This window comes from Pezoporus flaviventris, unplaced genomic scaffold, assembly GCF_033815535.1.
Source record: "Pezoporus flaviventris isolate CSIRO_AGI_PZ_B2104156 unplaced genomic scaffold, CSIRO_AGI_Pfla_v1 ptg000054l, whole genome shotgun sequence".
Lineage (NCBI taxonomy): Eukaryota > Metazoa > Chordata > Aves > Psittaciformes > Psittacidae > Pezoporus > Pezoporus flaviventris.
This window is the reverse complement of record NW_026892602.1, coordinates 8,725,561-8,748,385: the sequence shown is the minus strand read 5'-3', so window position 1 is coordinate 8,748,385 and position 22,825 is coordinate 8,725,561. Positions and strand designations below refer to the sequence as shown.

Below are 22,825 nucleotides of genomic sequence, written 5' to 3'. Positions count from 1 at the left end.
AACATTTAGCTAGAGAAGCCAAATTGAGCATCCTCACAGCAGGCCTCCCAGCACTCCTGGCTGCAGAAGTGAAGTATGTAGCACACACCAGTCATCTCAGTTAGAGTTCAGAACACTTTGTAAAACTGGGATGTATGTGGTAGCTGAGAATTTTTCCACGAAAATATAAAAATGCATGTTGTACATCTCTGTGTTCTGCAGTGGTGCGAGGTGTTTTTAAGGTTCTTTTTCAGGAAACTGTTAGCTTCTGTGATTTACTGTTTGATAAATTAGAAGTTTGATTTTGCTGTAGTGACCAGTTTCTCACATGTGTTATCTTAAACTAGTATTATATTCCCTGGGACATTAAATTCTGATTACAGGATATAGTTATACAGAAATCAATTTGGATTTAACAAGTTACTGTCAATACACTTTCTGTTGCTCTTTAGAGAAGAAGAAAAAGTGATGCACTTACAGTTACAGTTCTAAAATTCAGATGAATGAATACAGTTTTACCAGTTTAGGAAGAACTTCTGTGATTATCTTGGCTGATTCTCTATTAACAGAATTGTCTTGCACTCAAAGGTCATGATGGGTTAAGTCTCAGTAAGAAACTTACATTTGCCTCTGTTAATCATAGCACCAAGAAGTTTTCTTTACCACAATCCACTTACTGGTTGTTTATAGATTGCAGATTACAATTCAGTGTACTAAATATGCCACTTGCCATCAGACAGGGGATCCAAAGTGTGAAAAGCTGAAGCTTGCCAGAAGCTGGTGTGAAAGATATATTAATACTTCTGTGGAACGGAGGGATAAGGTCAATAAATGTTCACAAAATTTGGAACAGGGATGTTTTTTGAAGAGGGATGTCCATTAAGGAAGTAGAGAGGGAGGGAGAGCACAGCTGCTAGGTGGCACACCTTCCTGGGGGAATATCCCTCCCTAGCAAGATAACAACTACAAGATCAGACATTTTGGCAGCGCTTTATGTTTAGAATCTTAAATGCTAAGGTCTTTGTATTATTAATTAGATTAAATCTGATAATTTTAGTTTAGTTCTTTGTATGGTGTTTCAGTTCCTGTAAAGCTGTTTTGAAAATAAGTGCGTTTATGCATTTTCATGTATAGTAATAACTGAAATCAATTGTTAACACCATCAACTTTCAAAATTCTGACTTTACATCCATTATTAAACTTGTGGATAAATTGTGTTGTAAATATAGACAGCTGTTTTTACCCAGACCACATTCCCTTTCACCTTCCCAGGCTTATAAGCTGGGGCATAGTGCCATGTCAGCCCAGTTGTACTCTTTCGGAGTCAGACAGGGTGCGGATACACCACTCTTCTGGAGTTAAAGGCATTCAAGATGGACTGCAGGAGCACTCAAGTTGGCTTCTGTAGCAAAACGTTTTACAAGTTCAGTGCCAGCCCACCTGGAGCCAAGCTGGCCAAAAGGCCTAAGTTCATAGAATCCCAGACTGGGTTGGGTTGGAAGGAACCTTAAAGCTCATCCAGTTCCAGCCCCCTGCCATGGGCAGGGACACCTTCCACTAGAGCAGCTTGCTCCAAGCCCCTGTGTCCAACCTGGCCTTGAACACTGCCAGGGATGAGGCAGCCACAGCTTCTCTGGGCACCCTGTGCCAGCACCTCAGCACCCTCGTTGTAAAGAATTTCTTCCTAATGTCTCATCTCAATCTCCCCTCTGTCAGTTTAAAGTCATTCCCGCTTGTCCTGTCACTACAAGCCCTTGTAAAGAGCCCCTCTCCAGCTTTCTTGTTGGCCCCACTAGGCACTGGGAGCTGCCCTAAGGTCTCCCTGACTCTTCTTCAGACTGAACAAACCCAATTCTCTCGGCCTTTTATATTTATACTGTGCTCCCTGATGTTACTGGTTATACTTATCAGTTACAAAAAATACCACCTTTGTCTCAGTGTTGTTACCCCAGCTAAGTTGTTTCAAAATGTGAGCTAGCTATATGTGGTTGAAGGAAGCATTTTTTTTTTTTTTCAGTTGAAAAAAAGGAGAAAATAGGTTTCTGTCTTCTGTATCACTTTGCTTCCTTAGGAACATGAAGATTTTAATCCTACCTTTTGGTCTTGTGTTCAGGAACTTGTTTCAATCAGGATGTTTTCCCACTTCTTCCTCCTTTATCAGGAATGCTTACCTCCCTTCCTGGAGATTTTGGAGCAGTTTCTTCAGTCTGACATTTTTACTTTCTGCTACGTTTTCAGTAATACGTGCCTCATACTTACTATTTGTTTAGGAGCTTGGCTGTCTTCACTGGTTAATTTAATAATAGCAGAGATAAACACTCTTCCCTCAATTTTGAAAGATCTTCTGTTGTCCATTTTTTGAGAATTTGGATGGTTCCTTTCTGTGGTGGTTTGTTTCTGGGGTTTTGTTTAGTTATTTATTTTTAATAGCATTTAATATTTAATACAAGTGAAAACCATATTAGGATTTCTGGGAGCTTCCCAACCAGGAAAATCCCTAGTTAGGGTAGACTGGTTAGAATTTTTTGGCAACAGATATTTAATTTCCACAGTTCAGAGCTGCTGTAGCCATTGTACAGTATTGCAGACAATGTACAGTCAGGAACCTGTACATGTTTCTGTTACTCTGAGTGTCGTTAAGTAGCTGTCTAAATATGTCTTTGTTTTTCTGTGACTATTAGGGAAGGATTGGTACTTGGAGAACTTGTCACTTACCGTGATGGATGTAAACGACAACGTACCCAACTGGGCCATGGAGCCCTTCCCGTTCCTGGCTGTGGTTTCCCCTGAAGCTGCGGGAGGTACTGAGGTATACAAGCTGCTTGCTCTGGATGGAGATGAAGGGATCCATGGAGCTGTAGAATATATTCTCTTGGACGGTAAATTTTAACCCTCCCAGTCCCTGTGTGGCTTCACTCTTGTGACTTCTTTGGGTTTTAGCCTCAGTTTCATTAGTGAGAAATCTTCCCTTCCTCCTGTAAAAGGTTCATAAGCCTTCAGCTCTGTGTGTGAGAAAGATCAGCTTTTATCGAGGGCGTGGACAGACTTGCCAGGTTTGAAGGGTGTTCTCCTTTCGAAGTGGAGTTCCCGTCCAGAATGTCACCTGGGGGGTGGTGGGGGTTGGAGCAGTCAGTCCTCCTCAGGGCTTTGGCAAAGGGGTGACAATGGCAGCAGTGGTCAGCACTGCTCTGCTGGACTGACTGCATTTTTATGAGATAGGGCAGTATGTGGAGCATGGTTTGTTGTGGGGAGAGAGCTAATGTTCCTTCTCTAACAAATTTTTAAGGGACTGGGTTGTGCCTTAGCTTTGCATAGCTAACAGACCTGTTAATAACTTGGCTCTTAAAGAATAGCTCAAAACTGTGTAAGCAGAAGGGGAGTATCAATACCACTGCAAAGGTGATTTTGTTCTTGGCCAGGGATCTAGCAGGATATTTTCTGGTAAGGGATACTTAGGGTCAAACAACAGCAAAGTGTTGGAGGATAAAGAAGAGTAATAATTGTGCAGAGAAGTAAAATGCAACTTAGAAATGCACTCATGAATGTGATTACTGATACCTGATTTCAAAGTTCTAAACAAACTTCTGAGTTTTTGTGTGCATGCTGATTCTAAGCCAAAACCAATTAGGGAATCGATACCCTATTTGCCTCCTAGTTTTAATCAAATAAAACTGTCTTGCTGACGGCAACTTGTGGATTTATTTCTTTTAGGTGGTGAAGACAGATTTGAAGTTGAGAAGGACACTGGCTGGATTAAAACAACGGGTTTGCCACTGGTGAAGGACAAGGAGTATTTGCTGACTGTACTAGCAGCAGATAAACTTGGAAGCAGAGGGTCTCCAGCTTCTGTATCTGTAATTGCTGGATTTCGACCACCCCAGTTCACTAACATATCATACTTTGTTTATGTTCCTGAAAGTATGCCACAAGGAAAATCGTAAGTAACAGTTAAAAATAATGCAGTGAGATTGTTTCCTAGTTTATTTTCTGTTTGGTCTCCCCAAAGCCTCAATCTTATTTATGAATCATAAATAGATACTGCGAGTAGAAATTTATATATCTTACTAGAAATGATCAAGATGTAGAATCCTTAAATTCTCATATTTAAATAGGACCAATGAAACAAGGACACAGGAAATTAGAGTTGCTGTCACGCACTGGATTTCTGGATTTAGGATTTCACAGCTGTGGGCTGATTTAAGGCTGCTCCTGAGCAGAGGAGCATCACCAAATCTTCCTGTTCATTTGGACTGCCATGAGTGCTAATGTGATATCTGTAGGGGCAGGCTGATCCTGTGAAAGACCAAGCCAAGAAAAGAAAAAAAGTTCTCAGTTGGGTTGTTAAACGTGTTCACATCATGGCTTTTAGTGCTGTTGGGAGAGGAGAGTGGCATGAACATGCAGACAGGGTTAGAGTTAGAAGGCTAGTTAGTTAGAGAGTTAGAAGGAGGGCTGAATAATTCCTGCCAGCAGGAGCACGTCAGCTGGCTGAAACTGTGAAACAATATAATAGGAAAATACAGAAAAAGACTAAAGTGAGATAATGACCGACAACAACCATTTCCATTGTTTCAGTAGTGCACCCAAAGGAAATGAGAAGACAGCAGCATGGAAATGTAATGGGGACAAAGGTGTTCAGACAGAGTTTTGTCTTTTGGATTGTAGTTGTCACTGGATTGTAGTTGTCAGAGGTAGTTGTCTCACCTGGGAGACAGAATGCTTTTTCCTAAGAAACCTGCATGAAGGCAACAAACACTTAAGGAATTAGTATTCTGTTCTATTTTTAAATTACTTCTACTTCACACTGCAAGTGTTTTTCACACTTGACTTCAAACATATTGGACTTTGGCAGAAAAAAATAGTGTGAGACGAGCTAAAAACATGTCCTGTATAACCTGTAACAAGCACACTGTTAGTGACTTTATCCTTTTGCAGTTACCTTATGAAGCTTTAGGGACTGCATAACTGCAACACCAAACTTACTATGCCATTATTAGAATGAATCTGTCACGTCTTGCTTTAGCTTTTTGTTTGCTGCCTGAAAACTGGCATTGTAGCAGTGGAAAGTTAGAGTAGGCAAACTCAGCTGCAGCAAAAATGAACTCCTGTGTTCCTGCATGTTAAACCCTTATTGTGTTCTGCTTCCAAGAGTCGTATCTTTATCAGTTGAACCTCAAGATGATGTGTGAACCTCACTGTGTAACTGGGTGTTTTGAGTTTGGTGTTTAGGTACAGCTGTCAGTGATCAGACCTGCAGGATTGCACCATCATTTCTGATATGGATAATTTTTGTCCTGTTTTTCAGTATGTTGTATTCTGTGCTTGAGTTCTTTTTAATTTTTTTATTTTCTTTAATACAGCTTTCTTACAGTCACTGCTGTGTCGTATCAGAAGAAATCCCTGAGCTACAGTTTACTGACTAATCCCAGTGGTCTGTTCAGTATTGATCAGGCAACAGGAGATATCAGTTTAACTCAGAGTGTGGATTATGAGAGTGACCAACACCAGTACCTTCTTTTGGTCAGAGCACAGGAAAATGAGCAGTTCAGCAGTGCAGCAGAGGTAGGTGTTCACTTCTGGCAGTCTGTATGTATTACCATTTTCCTTCAGCCTTTCCAGATTTCTGTACAGATTCAGTAGGGGCTCCTGTTGCCCCGGTTCATGCTGTCTATTCTGTTGTCCATTTTAAAAGTCTCTTTGTCTGTAAGAAGATATTGACTCCAATTTAAAACAAAGGCAGAACAGTAAATGATTTGTTTCTGATGAGGTGCACAGAGAAAGTAATAAAAGCTCACATAGATTAAAAGATGATGGTTTATGGTGTTCTGGAAAGCTGTTTGACAGCAAAAACATTTATAAGTATAGTAAATAATGTTTGAATTCCAGGATTCACAGAGCTGGGAAGTGCATGCAATGTAACAGTTTGTTCCTGCTGCAGGAAATGAGATGTACGCTACAGAGGGAACAGGGGGCTGGCTTATTAGGAACAAGTATGAGGACACAGAGACCCTGAAACAGTGTCTGTGTCAGTGTAACAGTGGCTGTAGCACACCAGAGAGTGGTCATTTTTCTTGACCGTTTTAGGTACTACAGGATGAAGAGTAGTGGAATATGACTTGAAGATTATGAAATGATTTTACAAATACATTTAGCCTAAACATAGTTTAACGTATGCCTGCTTTACACTGATACAACCTTATCAGTTAAGAGACAGCAACTCTCTGTTTATAAGAACCTGTGTAAGAACAGATTGTGTATGTCTACCTGTTGCACTGTAGTGCAGAATACCTCAACCGACCTTTGACAGTCTCAAATGTAACAGTACGAGCTGCCATAAAGGCTAATTTAACTCACTCCTTACTGTTTGGATTGCAGGCAGTGTAACTGTGAACACATATTTGACATAGGAATAAGACAACATTTTAAAAGATGTTAAAAGCAGAATGATGCTGTAACTGAATTCAGAACTTGGTTTTATAATGCTAAAATGTAATATGCTTGGTAGTAGAATCATTAGTGTTACAAATTACAGAGGTGTTAGAAGATAAGATAATGCAAAAAGGATGCTTGGAAAGCAGAAGGTCCATCTTCTTTTACATTATTAACAGGAAATTATCAGTGGAGATGAAGGGTGGGTGGAAAGTGTTGCTGCAAGGGACTGGGACTTGGCAACTAGAAGTATTTTGGAATCTAGTATTTCAACATTTCTTAGAGCAGTCTAAGAAAAATGGCTTATCCTATGTGCTATAGCTTCTGAAGACCTCAAGGATGTTTTCAGGAAGTTCTTCCATCTGATATTTGTAGAGCAACAAAGTTGTTGTCTCAATTCACTTTGCTGTTTAACATTCCTCTTTTCTCTATTAAGGTTTTGGTTGTAATCACAGATGTGAATGATTGTGCCCCTGAATTTCATCAGTCAATTTACAGCAAGGCTGGTGTTCCTGAAACAGTTACTATGACAACTGCACTTCTACAAGGTTAGTGCTTCTAAAACGATTTGTTATGTTCAGTATGAGTATTGACATTTTCCTCCCACTAATTAGACTTCAGGTCAGAAGGCAAAATTGCCTGCCCCAGCATGGGTAGTTGCAACTCTCTGAAGACAAATGGCACCACTTAGAATTGGGTCATGATTATTTACTGCTGCTACAGCCCAAATAATTTTGAGGGACAGACGGCAAAGTAAGCAAATCTTTGTGGGATTTTGAAGTAACAGGGCTTCAGTTGGGGTTAGGATTATAGCAGCAGGTTTATAATAGCAATCTTGCAACATTTCTTCTCTTGAAGGAAGAGAGTGATGTTTGATCAGAAATTAGGGACACATCACCTCACCTTCTCTGCCTATCTTAATTCAAGAGTCCTACGTGAGCTTGCTGTAGGATATACTACTTTTTTGCATTAAAAGCCTCTTGCGTAGTTTAACTGGTTTGTGGGAGGTTTTGTTTAGGTGCTTGAAGAAGACGACTTTGCTTCTTCCCAATGCAACCAGTAGCTTAAGCTTTAAATGATGATGCTTTGTAAATTAGGTGAACTTTGGCTTTGCAAGCTGCAAAAATCTTATGTTGAAAATGTTTATAAAGAAATGGGCAGATCCTAGCAATAAAATGTATGTCACCTAAGTGGTTCTACAAGGGCCTGATATTAGTGTTCGACCCTTACACAACCTTTCTATAAATCTTGAGGGGGTGTGTGTGAATTAAACTACAGGAAAATCGCTGTTTGCTAGTAAAAAGGATTTTATAGCATCCACTGTTCTACTTCGTGATTTATCCTGTAGTAATAGTAGTCTGTAAGTTACTATTCTGGTAACTGCTCTCTTAGCATAGAGTTTTGTAGGTTATGGGTAGGATCTGACAAACACATGACATGAGGCAGTTGAAAAATATATATAAATATTTCATATTAAATCACACAGGGTGTGATCTGTCCAAGTGATCTTAAATCAACAGTGTAGGTGGACATGAGAATATATATCTCTGTGTGGATACAGGTTCTTGGTAGTACAGGGCTCTTTAAATCCAGCAAGGGCAAGATCTAGCAGCTGAATTCAACCAGGGACTTAACTTTATTTTTTTAAAACAACTTATTTTCCAGTAAGGGTTAGTTCAATAAAAAACATAGGCATAGCACAGTTGTATGAATTATTTCAAGCACCACATGCCAAGGCAAGTGCTATTCCTGTTTTATGCTGCACAGTAATTCTCTTGTTATAGTACTTAACATTCCAGGTCACAAACTTTGATCTACACAATGTCTTTCTCTCTTAACAGTGACAGCCACTGACTGCGATTCAAAAGAGAATGCCGAATTGCTATATTACACTTTGAGTCAAGACTTCAGCATTACTTCTCATGGTACCATTTTTCCAGCAACACGGTTAGACTATGAGCGACCTAACCATCTGTATGAGTTTATAATTATGGCTGTAGATAAAGGAGAAGAGCCAAAGACTGGGACAGCGACTGTTAGGATCCATGTTTCAAATGTGAATGATGAAGCCCCTGAGTTTTCCCAGGCAATGTAAATATGTATTCTTAAAAACTCTGTTATTTTTGTCTTTTACAGTTGCTTTATATGTTTTGGTCAAAAGGCTAGTCATTACAGGATGGTAACTGGCTTCAGTTCAATCAAATCTAAGAGTTGGACCGACAGATGTGGGTTGATCTTTTGACTCTGAGACTCTCTTACTTCCAGAAAAGAAAAAAAGTGTGGTTCTTAATTTTAAAGTTTAGGCATACTTTCAGTGTACAGTAGGACTTACGTGTCTGTCTAGATAGAAGAAGTTGTATGTAGACAGTCTCTTTGAACAGATCTTGCATTTTAAGTTTTTTCCAATATGTACTGAAAGAGGTGCAGTCTTTTCAGATTATACATTTCAAGGGGACTCTACCATCATCAAAGGAAATTGAGCAGAAAAAGCAGGCAAGTCAGTGTTGTCCTAAGCCTTCATCCAGAGTACATGGTGGAATTTTGCCTTTTAATTACTCAATTTAAGCTTAGAGTCAACAGACTGCATCCCTGGTTTATAATTGTTAAAGAAAAACGTTTCGATGACAGAATCCTAAATGACCACTGAATTATAAAAACAGCAAATAAATGTCAGTGAGTGGAGTTCATTTGATTTCACTTAGTCCCGTGACCTAAAAACTACTTTTCCACTCTTCCGCTTTCTAAAGCATCAGTAAGGATTTTTCTTCCTTCATTAGGGCTCAGAAGTGTCTGGAGCAATGTCATAAGTACTATAAACTTGCATTCCTGTTAGAGGCTTAGTAGTGGAATTCCCAGTCAGCTTCTGCATCAGTCTTCTACTTACTAAAGCTAGAAGTTGCTCAGGACAAAATCCCAGCAGAGATTTCATTGGTGCTAAGCTTGTGGTTTAGGTGAACAGAACATCAAAGCTTTCTGACAGTCCTTACTTTGCGTGACGAGAACCTATGGCTTCAAAATCTTGTCCCTTCCTTTCTTTCCTGAACACTGCTTAGGAGATACAGCTTGGAAAAATTGATCTTTTGTAAATTCTCATTGGATCTCAATGCATTTTCAAACACTAAGCCCAATTAAGTTTCTCACTCTCCAGATTATGCCTATTTTTTGTTTATTTGTTTGTTTTAATATTCAGGGTCATTGAATATTTATCTGTTAGTCTTTGATCTGTTTCTAGTTTTTTAATCAGAAATGAGTGATAGTATTAAAGATGCTGTAAACATTTCTTAAGCAGTTGGAAGCAGAAAACAGTTTAAACAAAGCTCCCTGCCAGCCCTTATGTTTAAAGAAGAACATGATTAAAATGAACATTATTTTAAATTACCAAACATTCACAAGAAGCTTTTCTGTTTCTTATGCTATAATAGCAGGGAAAGTGTTGTATATATGTATAGATCTGCATTGGAATTGAATTCAGCTCCTGGAATTTGAATTATCTCAAGTTCTTGTTTAACCAGGTTAACCAGACTTTTGAATTTGCTTTATCTTTCCCATTATGAAAAGGATCTTGAACCCAAAGGTGAAATATGGACAGAACTTAGTTGAAGTTTTCTGTGAAATAGATTCATCATGAAGACTTGTAAATTAGGTCCTGTTGAGAGGCTGGTTCGCAATTACTGCAGTGGTGTGTGACAGGCTAATACAAATCAAGAATCTGCTGCTGTCCTTCTAGCCCTTTGTTTAAATAGATTTACAGTCCAGCATAAACTTGTGATTCCTTGCCGTGAGCTTTTTTTCATCATGGTTACTCTTTATCTCAGTTATGAAATGCTGAAGGCTACCACTGTGTATCATTTTGTCAGTTTTTACTTTCCCCTGTTTAAGAGACCTCTTCTGATGACTTGAACTCTTCCGTCCCTATATTTCATGTTCAAAACTATGAGAATTACTGTTCAGTTGCTTTCCAGATGCAGAATTAAGACAGTGTCCTGAGGGTTGTGACTGAATTAAACGAGAATAATTTACTTCTCTTACTTCATGGCATATTAAATTGGGAGAAGAAAAATGCTGTTTCTGCAAAGGTTTTGATGAAAACACACATATCTAGACAACAAGGGGGAGGTTTTCTGTGCATCCATTTTCTTCAAATTTTTCTATTCTCAGCATATGGAGAGTGGATCCATAAAAACTCTGAAGCCAGCGGCTCATATGTATTTTATCTGTATCTTTGGACACAGCCAGCTGTAGTTCATTCTTATGGCTGAGCTTTGGCATATTTATTGTGGACCAGTCTCTAGTATGCTTTAGTCTGACCTGTGCTCAATCCAGTCAGATAAAATAATAAATATCACAGTATCACAGTATGCTAGAGATTGGAAGGGACCTCGAAAGATCATCTAGTCCAATCCCCCTGCCGGAGCAGGAACACCTAGATAATGTTACACAGGAATGTGTCCAGGTGGGTTTTGAATGTCTCCAGGGAAGGAGATTCCACAACCTCCCTGGGCAGCCTGTTCCAGTGTTCCGTCACCCTCACTGAGAAGAAGTTTCTTCTCAAGTTTAAGTGGAACCTCTTGTGTTCCAGTTTGTACCCATTACCCCTTGTCCTATCATTGTTTGCCACCGAGTAGAGCCTGGCTCCATCCTTGTGACACTCCCCCTTTATATATTTATAGACACTTATAAGGTCACCCCTCAGTCTCCTCTTCTCCAAACTATAGAGACCCAGCTCCCTCAGGCTTTCCTCATAAGGGAGATGCTCCACTCCCTTAATCATCTTTGTTGCCCTGCGCTGGACTCTCTCCAGCAGGTCCCTGTCCTTCTTGAACTGAGGGGCCCAGAACTGGACACGATATTCCAGATGGGGTCTCACCAGGGCAGAGTAGAGGGGAAGGAGGACCTCTCTCGACCTACTAACCACCCCCCTTCTAATACACCCCAGGATGCCATTGGCCTTCTTGGCCACAAGGGCACAGCGTTGGCTCATGGTCATCCTGTCGTCCACTAGGACACCCAGGTCCCTCTCCCCTACACTGCTCTCTAACAGGTCGTTCCCCAACCTATACTGGAACCTGGGGTTGTTCCTGCCCAGATGCAGGACTCTACACTTTCCCTTGTTATATTTCATCAAGTTACTCCCTGCCCAACTCTCCAGCCTGTCCAGGTCTCGCTGGATGGCAGCACAGCCTTCTGGCGTGTCAGCCACTCCTCCCAGCTTAGCGTCATCAGCAAACTCGCTGATAGTACACTCAATTCCCTCATCTAAATCGTTGATGAATATATTAAATAATACCGGTCCCAGTACTGACCCTTGAGGCACTCCACTAGTTACAGGCCTCCAACTAGACTCTGCCCCATAGACTACAACTCTCTGGCTTCTCTCCTTCAGCCAGTTCGCAGTCCACCTCACTACCTGGTCTTGAACACCACCAGGGATGGAGCATGCACAACCTCCCTGGGCAACCCATTCCAGTGCCTCACCACCCTAACAGGAAAGAATTTCCTCCTTATATCCAATCTAAACTTCCCCTGTTTAAGTTTTAACCCATTACCCCTTGTCTATCACTACAGTCCCTAATGAAGAGTCCCTCCCCAGCATCCCTATAGGCCCCCTTCAGATACTGGAAGGCTGCTATGAGGTCTCCACGCAGCCTTCTCTTCTCCAGGCTCAACAGGCCCAACTTTTTCAGCCTGTCTTCATACAGGAGGTGCTCCAGTCCCCTGATCATCCTCGTGGCCTCCTCTGGACTTGTTCCAACAGTTCCATGTCCTTTTTATGTTGAGGACACCAGAACTGTACCCAGTGCTCCAAGTGAGGTCTCAGGAGAGCAGAGTAGAGGGGCAGGATCACCTCCTTTGACCTGCTGGTCACTCTCCTTTTGATGCAGCCCAGGATACGGTTGGCTTTCTGGGCTGTGAGCGCACACTGAAGCTGGCTCATGTTCATTTTCTCATCAACCAACACCCCCAAGTCCTTCTCCTCAGGGCTGCTCTGAATCTCTTCTTTGCCCAACCTGCAGCTGTGCCTGGGATTGCTCTGACCCAGGTGTAGGACCTTGCACTTGTCATGGTTAAACCTCATGAGGTTGGCATCAGCCCAGCTCACAAGCGTGTCAAGGTCCCTCTGGATGGCATTCCTTCCCTCCAGTGTATCAACCGAACCACACAGCTTGGTGTCATCGGCAAACTTGCTGAGGGCGCACTCAATCCCACTGTCCATGTCAGCGACAAAGATGTTGAACAAGACCGGTCCCAACACCGATCCCTGAAGGACACCGCTCGTTACTGGTCTCCAGCTGGACATTGAGCCATTGACCACAACTGTTTGCATGCTTCCATCCAGCCAGTTCTTTATCCCCTGAGTGGTCCATCCATCAAATTGATGTCTCTCCAATTTAGAGACAAGGATGTCGTGTGGGACAGTGTCAACTGCTTTACACAAGTCCAGGTAGATGACATCAACTGCTCTACCCCTGTCCATCAGTTCTGTAGCCCCATCATAGAAGGCCACCAAATTGGTCAGGCAGGATTTCCCCTTAGTGAAGCCATGCTGGCTGTCACCAAGCACCTTGTTGGTTTTCATGTGCCTTAGCATGCCTTCCAGGAGGATCTGCTCCAAGATTTTGCCAGGCACAGAGATGAGACTGACTGGTCTGTAATTCCCTGGGTCATCCATTTTCCCCTTCTTGAAAATGGGGGTTATATTTCCCTTTTTCCAGTCATCGGGAACTTCACCTGACTGCCATGATTTCTCAAATATGATGGCCAGCGGCTTCGCAACTTCATTCGCCAGCTCCTTCAGGACCCACGGATGGATATCATCAGGACCCATGGACTTTTGCACGTTCTGATTTTTAAGATGGTCTCAAACCAGATCCACTCCTACAGCAGGCACAAGGTCTTCATTCTCACAGTCCCTGCGTCTGCCTTCCAAGACTTGGGTGGTGTGGTCAGAGCATTTGCCAGTGAAGACTGAGGCAAAGAAGTCATTCAGAACCTCAGCCTTCTCCAAATCCTGTGTAGCCAGTTCTCCCGAGAGCTTCCTGAGGGGGCCTACATTCTCCCTAATCTGTTTTTTATTTGCTATGTACCTGTAGAATCCCTTCCTGTTATCTTTAATACCTCTAGCTAAGTTTAATTCTAACTGAGCCTCTTAAGAGCTTATTATGTCAGTGATGTGTCTGGACTTGAGGTTTTTGCAAAACTGATGTTGCACACACATCCTCCAGATCTGATTCTCATCTTAGTCCTGCTGGTGCAAAGAAGCGTTTTGAGAATTTGTGTCAGAAAATGTGCTGTGATGAGCAATGCTTTAACTTGGCAAATGTTTGCTTTGATTCTGTGAATCAGGCAGCTCATTTTTTTTTTAATTAAAATAAAAAAGCAAATTCTGCATTTAGCGCAAATCTTGTTGCAAATCTGAGTTTCAGAGCTTCAGTACTGCTGAAAGTTTGCAGCGGAAATCTGTGAGAGGTAACAACAGAAAGACATGGTTGGTTGGACAGATCATCAATGCAAACATTTCACTGGTTAACAGAAGCATCCTATCAGTGTAATTGTATTAATAAATTACAAATCTCTGCAGTACCCTTTGTGCATATAGTGAGTAGGTGGTGTAAAGCACTGTTCTGTATATATTATTTCCTGTCTAAATAAGTATATCATACTCATTTCTTTTAACAGCTACAGGAGTTTTGTTTCTGAAGATGCGGTCCCAAACACATTAGTTGCTACAGTTAATGCCATTGACCCTGATGGAGATGGTGTGACATACAGTATTCTCTCTGGGAATCAAAAACGAAACTTTGTTATTGACCCTAAGAAAGGTAATAATATATTAGCTCTTTGCTGTTGCAGTTATAATGTTGATTCTGATCTGGTGCAGCTTGAATTTGGTCTTCATTTGGCGGCAGTTATAAAAGCTGAATAGCATATTCTGTTTTTGAAGCTAATACCTAATTTAAAAAGTGCAGGGAAAAGATACAGTTGCTCTACACTCTGTTATAATGTTAAAAAAAAATCATATTATTTTCATAAAAGCTTTGTATCTTACCTATCTTGTTTATTGTTTGCTTTTGGTCAGTAGCTTAGTAGAGAACATTATTCTAGGTAACAAGTAACTTAATAGAGAGTGTTATTATTGGTAACAGTGTAGCCTTCCAAATGTCAAACAAGGATAGGACGTGAGTAACATTTAAACTAGGAAAGTAGTTTCAAAATTGCAGTATTCACATGAGCAATATTACTTAGCCAAGAATACTGCATGCATGAAATAAAAAAATACGTGTGGAGAATGCTTCGTGGTTTAAGTAATTTGTTCTGAAATAGCAGATTTTACATCTTTTAAAATTTTTCTCAGCACTTGAATATTTTTAAAAACCCAAAGGAAGAAATCGCACAAAATCAGTGTCCTTATTAAAAGAAAAAATTAAGAAATGCATAAACACACATTACCTGAGCAGGCTGGCACATGCCTTTAAATTACTAGGGTTTATGTGCTGGTGATTGCTTGAAAAAAACAGAAGATGATAGAAAGAGTCCTTCAAATTGAAATCCCTCTGAAGGATTGAAGTAACGTAATTAACTTCATTTAAACTACTTTATATGTAACCTGTTTTGACCTGCAATCAAAATCAGAACTTCTGTTTTTCAAAGCGTAAGTGTTAAATATATAGGCAGGAGTAAGCCGCGCTATGTTATTCCTCCTTTATTTCATAGTGTTCACTTAGCAGGAGATGTTAATTTCAATGCAGATCATGTTTCTGCAATATCCATGTTAAATTCAAAAATGTTCCCAAAAATACGGTCTACAGGTAATTTTCAAGTGTTGAAACATGATCCTGAATTTATTGAGAGCTCCTTTTGTCCTTTCTGAGTTAAAACTAGAATTGTAGGTTCCATGAGTTAAATTTCTAAAGGTATTTTGGCACCTGAAGGAACAATGATTTTAAAAGTGTCTAATTGCCATGGGGATGTTGTATATCTGATCCTCCTGAATTTCTGTATTGTAAGTGCACAATGAATCTTAACATTTGTTTGAGAGCATCTCTTGAGGTTAGCTCCATAGTTTTAATATAGTCACATATATATACTTTTATGCTTTTTTACCAATTAACTTTTATAGTCTTTAAAACTTAATTTTAGAAACATCATCATTTTCTGGCTTTTGTTGCTTAATAAAAGTTATACAGTGGCTTGTAGCATTTTCTTTTCAGAAATGATGTCAAGGGAATAGTCTGTACCCCCTTGCTGCAGAAATGCCAAGGTAAAGTGGAGATCTGTCAAACATAAGTGCTGCAGCTAAAACAAGACATTTGCAAGCAAATTGAGTGACATTGATGCTGTGACAATACTGTTGTAATGGCAGTTGCTGTTATGCCTCATGAACAGAGGTGATTGATGGATGATGGAGCAAAACGATGACAGCTTGTTACTGCATGGCCTCAGATAGCTGTAGTCTCTTTTTCTTTTGTGGCAAATCTTTCATATATCTTTCTCTGACAGCGCCTTTGTGTCCCACCCATCATTTGGTTGACTTGGGAGAATAGCAGAACACGGGTTTCTGAGAATATGCCTGTAGGGATAAATTCTGTTGTGCTTGTGCTGCAGGAAGGTAAACTTGAGCTACTTTATGTAAGCTACAGCAGTAGATGTGGTGCCACGTGCTTCAGTAATGATACAGGAAGACAAGCAGACTCACTAATGGGGCAGGCACAGGTAAAACACAAGTCTGGCCCAATGTTTTTCTGTATTTTTGTTTTGCTCTGTTTTTTTTTCTGCAGCAGATACACAAAAGCTAATATGTGCAGGTCAGCTGATTTGTAACTGTCATCTCATTTAGCTCTGTAGACAAACCTGCAGACAAACCTGGTGTGCTGTCTTAATTCTGTGTTCATATCAGGCTGCAGTAAAAATACCATGATTAAATTGAACCATAGCAGCCTTATGGCTAATTGATGAATAGATAAACCAGAGTGGTTTGTTGTGGTGCTTACTAGTGAGAATAACTGTAGTTGGTTAATGCAGTAAAAAATTAAACCCCAACAACCTATTGTTTTTACAGGGCTAGTTAGACTTCGTTCAAGTCCATTTCTGGAGCTGCAAGGAACATATGTACTTAATGTCACAGCTGCTGATGATAATGCCTCTGGAGGTCCCCATTCTCTTACAAGTACTGCCCAGGTTGTTGTGAAAATTGATGATGTCAACAATAACAAACCTGTCTTTCAGAAGGTAAATATATGAGGCTTATCATTTGTATTAGACTGTGTGGTAAATGCTTAAGACTGTGTTATTGGTACAAGTGGTGCAGCAGCTGAGCTATTCAAGAAGTGGTCACTTCCATCTCTCTTGGAGGCCTTATGCTACTGTCTTCTGCGTCTTTTCCATCCCTCTCCTAAGATATACAGGGTTTGTGCTCTTGTGGCAGAATAGCTCCTGTGAGCATTGTCTTTTCCCTGAACCACATCTCATCTCTGGCATTTTAGAAGATGAAGTTGAGTGAATAACTTTTGGACCCATGCTCAGTGTGACATGTGAGGAGGAATGGATAGGTATAGTTATATAGGTGTACCTATGCAGTGGACTTGTTCCAGAATATTCCAAAACACCTCTCTAAATTACTGTCATGGTTTAAGCCCAGTCACGCAGCTCGTTCACTCACTCCCCCTGCTTCCTCCCTCAGCTCCTGGAGGGATGGGGGGGAGAATCGAAAGAATGTAACTCCCATGGGTTGAGATAAGAACAGTCCAGTAACTAAGGTATGACACAAACCGCTGCTGCTACCACCAATAATAATAATGATAAGGGAAATAACAAGGGAAGAGAATACAACCGCTCACCACCTGCCAACCGACACCCAGCTTGACCCAAGCAGTGATCTGGCCCTTCCGGGTAACTCACCCCAGTTTCTGGGCATGACATGCTGTGGTATGGAATACCCCTTTGGTTAGTTTGGGTCAGGTGTCCTGTCTCTGCTTCCTCCCGACTTCCCCTCCTCCCTGGCAGAGCATGAGACTCAGAAAGTTCTTGATCAGAGTAAACATTACTTAGCAACAACTAAAACCATCGGTGTTATCAGTGCTGGTTTCCAGGCTGAAAGTCAAAACCACAGCACTGCACCAGCTACTAAGGAGGAGAAAAATGACTGCTACTGCTGAACCCAGGACAATTACATAGGCTTATTTTGAAGACTGTATGTCTGGAACTGATGAAAAAGAGAAGAATAAAAGTGCGTTTTTATCTTAATTTGTTAAGTACTAAAAATAAATGCTTGTATAAGTTTTCAGAATGCTGATTCATATTAAAGATCTGTTGTCTAAAAATTAAGTTGAATGCTGATGGACAGTGTTGCACATTTTGAAAAGTCAGTGACTATCAGTGTTACTCTTGGGAATTCTCAGTAATCTGTCCTCAACAAAGTTACTTTTTGTAGAAATCCCGTTTTGAGCAAAGCCGTTCTGTAGACTGGGCAAGTGTATACCCTCTTTTTTCTCATGAGGTTTTTGCTGATATGGAGAAATATTTGCATTTGGAAATTAACTGTACCTTTTTGGCCAAGTATTTTCATTATTTGGAGATGCTTATTGGCCTCATGTTGTGTTACAACTGCAAAGTAGCAACTAAAGTCTGTAAATTAGTCACATTACAGGTAAAACATTAGTATCAGTGCATATGAGTGAAACTGTAGCTAAAACTTTTTTCCTTCTCCCCCCTCCCATATCTTTAAATCAAACAGCATGGTAAGTCCTTGTGGTTTTTTTTGTTGGGTTTTTGTTTTCCTTCTTCTTTCAGTGTCAGTATTACCAGGAACATGCTTTTGTACTGGAAAACCAGCCTTCAGGGACAGTTGTACTGCAGGTTGAAGCTACTGATGCTGATGAAGGAGCCAATGGTCTAGTGAAATACGGCTTGGTGCAGAGAGATGGTGTCCTGCCAGCATTTAGTGTTCATCCTGACACAGGTAAAGCAAGTAACAGAACTGATACCAGAATATAGAAACCACTTTCTTACACTGATGGAAAAAAAACCTTAAATAAAATCATACTTCATGGTTTTTCATTTAGTTTTTTGATAGCAGACAAAATAGAAACTGCATTAACTGCATGAGCAGATATTCTGTGAAACCAGAAGTGTCCTACATGTTCAGGAGTGACCTAGAAGGAACTTTTTTTCTGACATGTGGAAGTTCTGCTGTGTGAAATAATGACTTGTCTATTTTTTTGTAACTGGATTTGAAAGAACCACCATATTTTAAATGCACAGTATATTGCAGCATTACTAAAGGCATAGAAATGATTTATCTAAATGACAGCAGTCTTACAAATAGAAAGAGACTAACTCTTGGGAGGCCAAAACTAAACTCAGGCTCAGCTTTTGGAGAGTGAAAGACATGAAGCATGCCTTTATCCTGTCCTTATTGCTCTTCAAAAGAAATATTTTGTTTATAATGTCATTCTCTCAGTTTGGTACTTACCTCCACTTTCTAAATTTAAGTTCAGTTGTGTGTAGATGTAAGTGTATATGAAGTTTGTATCTGCCTGAGGCAGGACACTGTAAGCTGTTGAAACAGTTAAATCTTGTGTTTGAATGCTTGAACCTGAAGCTCACATTATAGGTTGTGTTTCATTGTATGTGTTTCATTGTATGACAGGCAAATAAGCATCCAAGTGCAGAATGCACAGTATTTTAACTCTCTGGTGTTTAATGTGGTTTCAGGTGTTCTGACAACTGTTCAAGTATTTGATCGAGAAAAGCAAAGGGAATATCCTATCACTGTGACAGCAACAGATCAGGCAATGGAGCCGCTCATTGGAATGTGTCAGATAAATGTTATCATCCTGGACCAAAATGACAATGATCCGAGATTTGAAAACACCCATTATGAATGTAATTGAGAATCCTTGGATAGCGTTTCAGTGCCCTGAGTGTGAGCTTACCTGATGTGTTGTCTTTCCTGACAGTACATCACATGTCCAACTAGGTGGTTGCATCCAGGGACGGGCTTACCTTGATTGTAACTCTGTGTAATGTGCAGTGGAACGAGAACAGTCTTGACTCCTGAGTGTCATTATGGGAAAATTCCTTGTAACAATAGCCATGTCAGTACCTTTCCTTACCTGAGTGTACTGAGTGTCTGTGGTACCACATAGAGATGTGAAAGTTGCAGTGAGAACATGAGTGTGCAGTGCTGAGCAATAACTGTATCCTTTGTTTTCTGATTTATAGATTTTTGTAATAACTTTTGATTGCATACTTTTTCCCATTCGAATTTTTTAATTCTTCATAGTTTGTTGTTTTGCCTTGCCTTCTTGGTTCCTCAAAAACTCCCTGTTTATGGATGAACCCCCAGGGGCATGTATATTGTTCATAAACAAATGAAGACTTATAATTCTCCGTTTCTTGTACTAACTGAAGGAGAAATGAGACTTGAATTATCAGTCTTCTCAGTTAGTATAACTAACTCGTTTATAGTTGTACTAAGTCCTAGAAAGTAGGACCTTTTCTTCTAGCTTTATGCAATAAATGAATATTACATTTATGTATGTTTCACACAGAGCAAGTAGTGTCTTAGTAAAAATACAAGAACTAAAAAAAGTAGTATAAGAAAAAAGAATTTCAGGTTATCAGTGTGGTAATAAGAAGTTCAGATGTGATCCATAGCTCTGGAGTGACAGCAGCACTTCAGAATACTCAGTTGAATTCTTACTGCCATTGTTCCAAGGAAGATAAAGTTATAGCTTTAGTATTTCTTCATTTCTTAGTAAGATGCTTATGGTACTTCAGTGAATTAATGATCAGTTTGAAATATCCTTTCCTTACATTAGATTTCCTAAGAGAAGACACAAGAGTTGGGACCAGCTTTCTTCGTGTTGCAGCCCATGATGATGACTACAGCTCCAATGCTGCCATTACATATTCAATAGCAAATGAAGAACCTAATTATTTACAGATTAATCCTACTACAGGCTGGGTGTTTGTGAACCAACCCATATCTCAGGTATGGTGCTTGCTTTCCTTTATAAGCTATTTCAGTATTACATAGGACAGACTCAGGTTATGAGTTTGTGTTACTCCTTCACATTAAAGGATCAATATGTTTAAATTGAGCATGAGTCTAAGGCTTTTAGCTAATGAGTTCATTGACTGCAAATTGCTTTCAGCTGGGAAAATAGCACCTGACAGCACTGCCTCTGAGAACTTGTTCTTCCCATTTCATTAGCTTTGGCATAGTGATACCAAGGACCCGAGGGCTGAGACCATAAGCAGGGGAGCAAGAACCTGGGTGTAGGACTTCACTCCGTTAACAGGCAGTGAGTTAAGACACAAACCTGACTGAAACAGTGTTAAACTTTGCTTCTGATACAGAGCCCCAGCGTGATTAATGTTACTCATGGTGAACTAAGCTGTCCCTTAGAAATGAATGCAACTGTTGCATGTAGATACCTAATATTTATCAGTTTCATTAGTTTCTAAATACCTACATAAGCAGTTTGATACTTTCAGAGTTGCAATTTCTGTTGAAATGAAAATATTGTGGCAGATGTCAATCTTTAAATAGCTAATAGATATTTTTAATGTAGAGATTTAACTCCTAAGTAACTGACACATAAAATTTTGGTGAAGGTGTACCCTTTTAACATATTTTCTTTATTGAATCCAGGAACCTTACAGACCTAGTAACAAAAACTGTTGATAGGTTTGCATAAGAACTCAGGGGCTTTACAAAGTGCTTCTTTATTTGTTTTGTTGTCAACTTTGTGTGAAATTTGCTGAGGTTTATTGAGACAAATAGGAACATCTTCCAGCAACTTTTAAGTGAAGCAAAGAGCAGAATTTCCAGCAACCTTGCACCTACTTCATATTCTGAGCTTAGTATATTACAGTTGTGGATGATTTTGTTCTGTCAGGTTTTTTAAAGTGTGGCTTTAATTTTATGTCATTATTTTGAAAAAAAAACAGACCCAAATTCACTGGAGTCCTGATTAAAACACTCTGTAATAAAACTTTTGTTACTGTTCAGAGGTCATCTATAATTCGAGAGATTATTGCTACAGATGGAGGTAATAGAAGCAGTAAAGTTGACCTTGCAGTAATTATTACCAGTGCAAAAACCCAGCCTCCACAATGGGAAAGAGACAGCTATGAAGTTGTTATTCCAGAGAACACGACACGAGATGCATCAATTTTGGTAAGGTTGTGACAGATTTGTTTGTCTACCTGTAGCTCTAAGGCTATAGAGTAACTTAACACTGCTTATTTGTTTCTGTGTTACCTGAGGTGATTATTTGGTTTAGAGTACTTAGTGTTGTTCAGTTTGACTGCTTGGCATGAGTAATCAAAACAGCTTTATGAAGTAAGTCTAGAATACATATTTTTAAGACAAAAGCATGAACAACAAAGCACGTAATGACTGGTAACCTTTGCCTGCAGCTGTCTGCAGCCTGGAGGTGTTCAGGAAGGGTTAAGATTTGGTATCAGGAAATGCTTGTCATTTTCAGCTGAGAGCTGATGATTTGTGAGAGTCAGTGCACAAAAGCTTTTTGGAATGTTGCTGTGCTTATGAAACTTTCTGAACTGTGCAGACAATCAAAGCAACTTCTCCCCTTGGTGATCCCCGTGTGACTTACAACTTAGAAGAGGGACTTGTTCCGGAGACCAACATGCCAGTTCGTTTCTACTTGACTTCAAATAGACGTGATGGTTCTGCATCAATCCTGGTAGCTGAGCCACTAGATTATGAAACAACAAAGAGCTTTCTGCTGAGAGTTCGAGCACAGACTGTTGCTGCAGTTCCTCTGGCAGCATTCACTACAATCTATATTAGTGTAACAGGTTTGTAAGCTGTGCAGTGATGTTATAGTAAAATCATAGTACTTTTTTTTCTTTAAAGTTTTATACTTCTCCTTATGCATTCTTTTTGATGTTTTAGATGTCAATGATAATGTCCCATTCTTCACTTCACCTGTTTATGAAGCCTTGGTAACAGAAGGAGCTGATGTGGGGACATTTGTTGTTCAGGTGTCAGCTGTCGACCTTGACCTTGGTCAGAATGGTGAGGTAAGCAAGCAGCGGTCTACATCTCCTGTGACAAAAGGTATAGAATAACATCTATGTGAACAACAGCTAAACAGACTACAAGTCTTCAACCTAGAAAAGGGATGACTAATAGGGAAACATGAGATGAAATTAAGTCATTAGTAACATGTTTCTCTGTCTTGCCATGTGAAAAATGCTATTAAACCTAGTAGGTGTGAGACAAAACAAAATATACTTATGCCATCTGTAGTTCAGGTGAAAAACTTGCTGTAGAATGCTCTCATTCGGAAAGGTCTTCATAGACCTAAAATGTGATTGCATAAATTAATAGAAGAAAAAAATGTGTTAAAAGCTTCTGTGAGTTGTAAATCATTGGGAGTAATGA

At 39.9% G+C, this 22,825-nt stretch overlaps 1 protein-coding gene across 1 annotated transcript in view; it reads left to right on the top strand.

Moving 5' to 3' along the window:
• LOC133277199 (neural-cadherin-like) overlaps positions 1 to 22,825 on the top strand; it is a 63,083-nt gene that overhangs the window by 7,659 nt on the left and 32,599 nt on the right. Inside the window, exons 2-13 of the mRNA XM_061468839.1 lie at positions 3,691 to 3,916; positions 5,340 to 5,541; positions 6,845 to 6,956; positions 8,250 to 8,499; positions 14,086 to 14,228; positions 16,466 to 16,635; positions 18,196 to 18,364; positions 19,120 to 19,290; positions 20,229 to 20,401; positions 21,425 to 21,592; positions 21,987 to 22,236; positions 22,334 to 22,461. Coding sequence (XP_061324823.1) covers positions 3,691 to 3,916; positions 5,340 to 5,541; positions 6,845 to 6,956; positions 8,250 to 8,499; positions 14,086 to 14,228; positions 16,466 to 16,635; positions 18,196 to 18,364; positions 19,120 to 19,290; positions 20,229 to 20,401; positions 21,425 to 21,592; positions 21,987 to 22,236; positions 22,334 to 22,461 — 2,162 coding nt within the window. The remainder of the gene's footprint in view (positions 1 to 3,690; positions 3,917 to 5,339; positions 5,542 to 6,844; positions 6,957 to 8,249; positions 8,500 to 14,085; positions 14,229 to 16,465; positions 16,636 to 18,195; positions 18,365 to 19,119; positions 19,291 to 20,228; positions 20,402 to 21,424; positions 21,593 to 21,986; positions 22,237 to 22,333; positions 22,462 to 22,825) is intronic.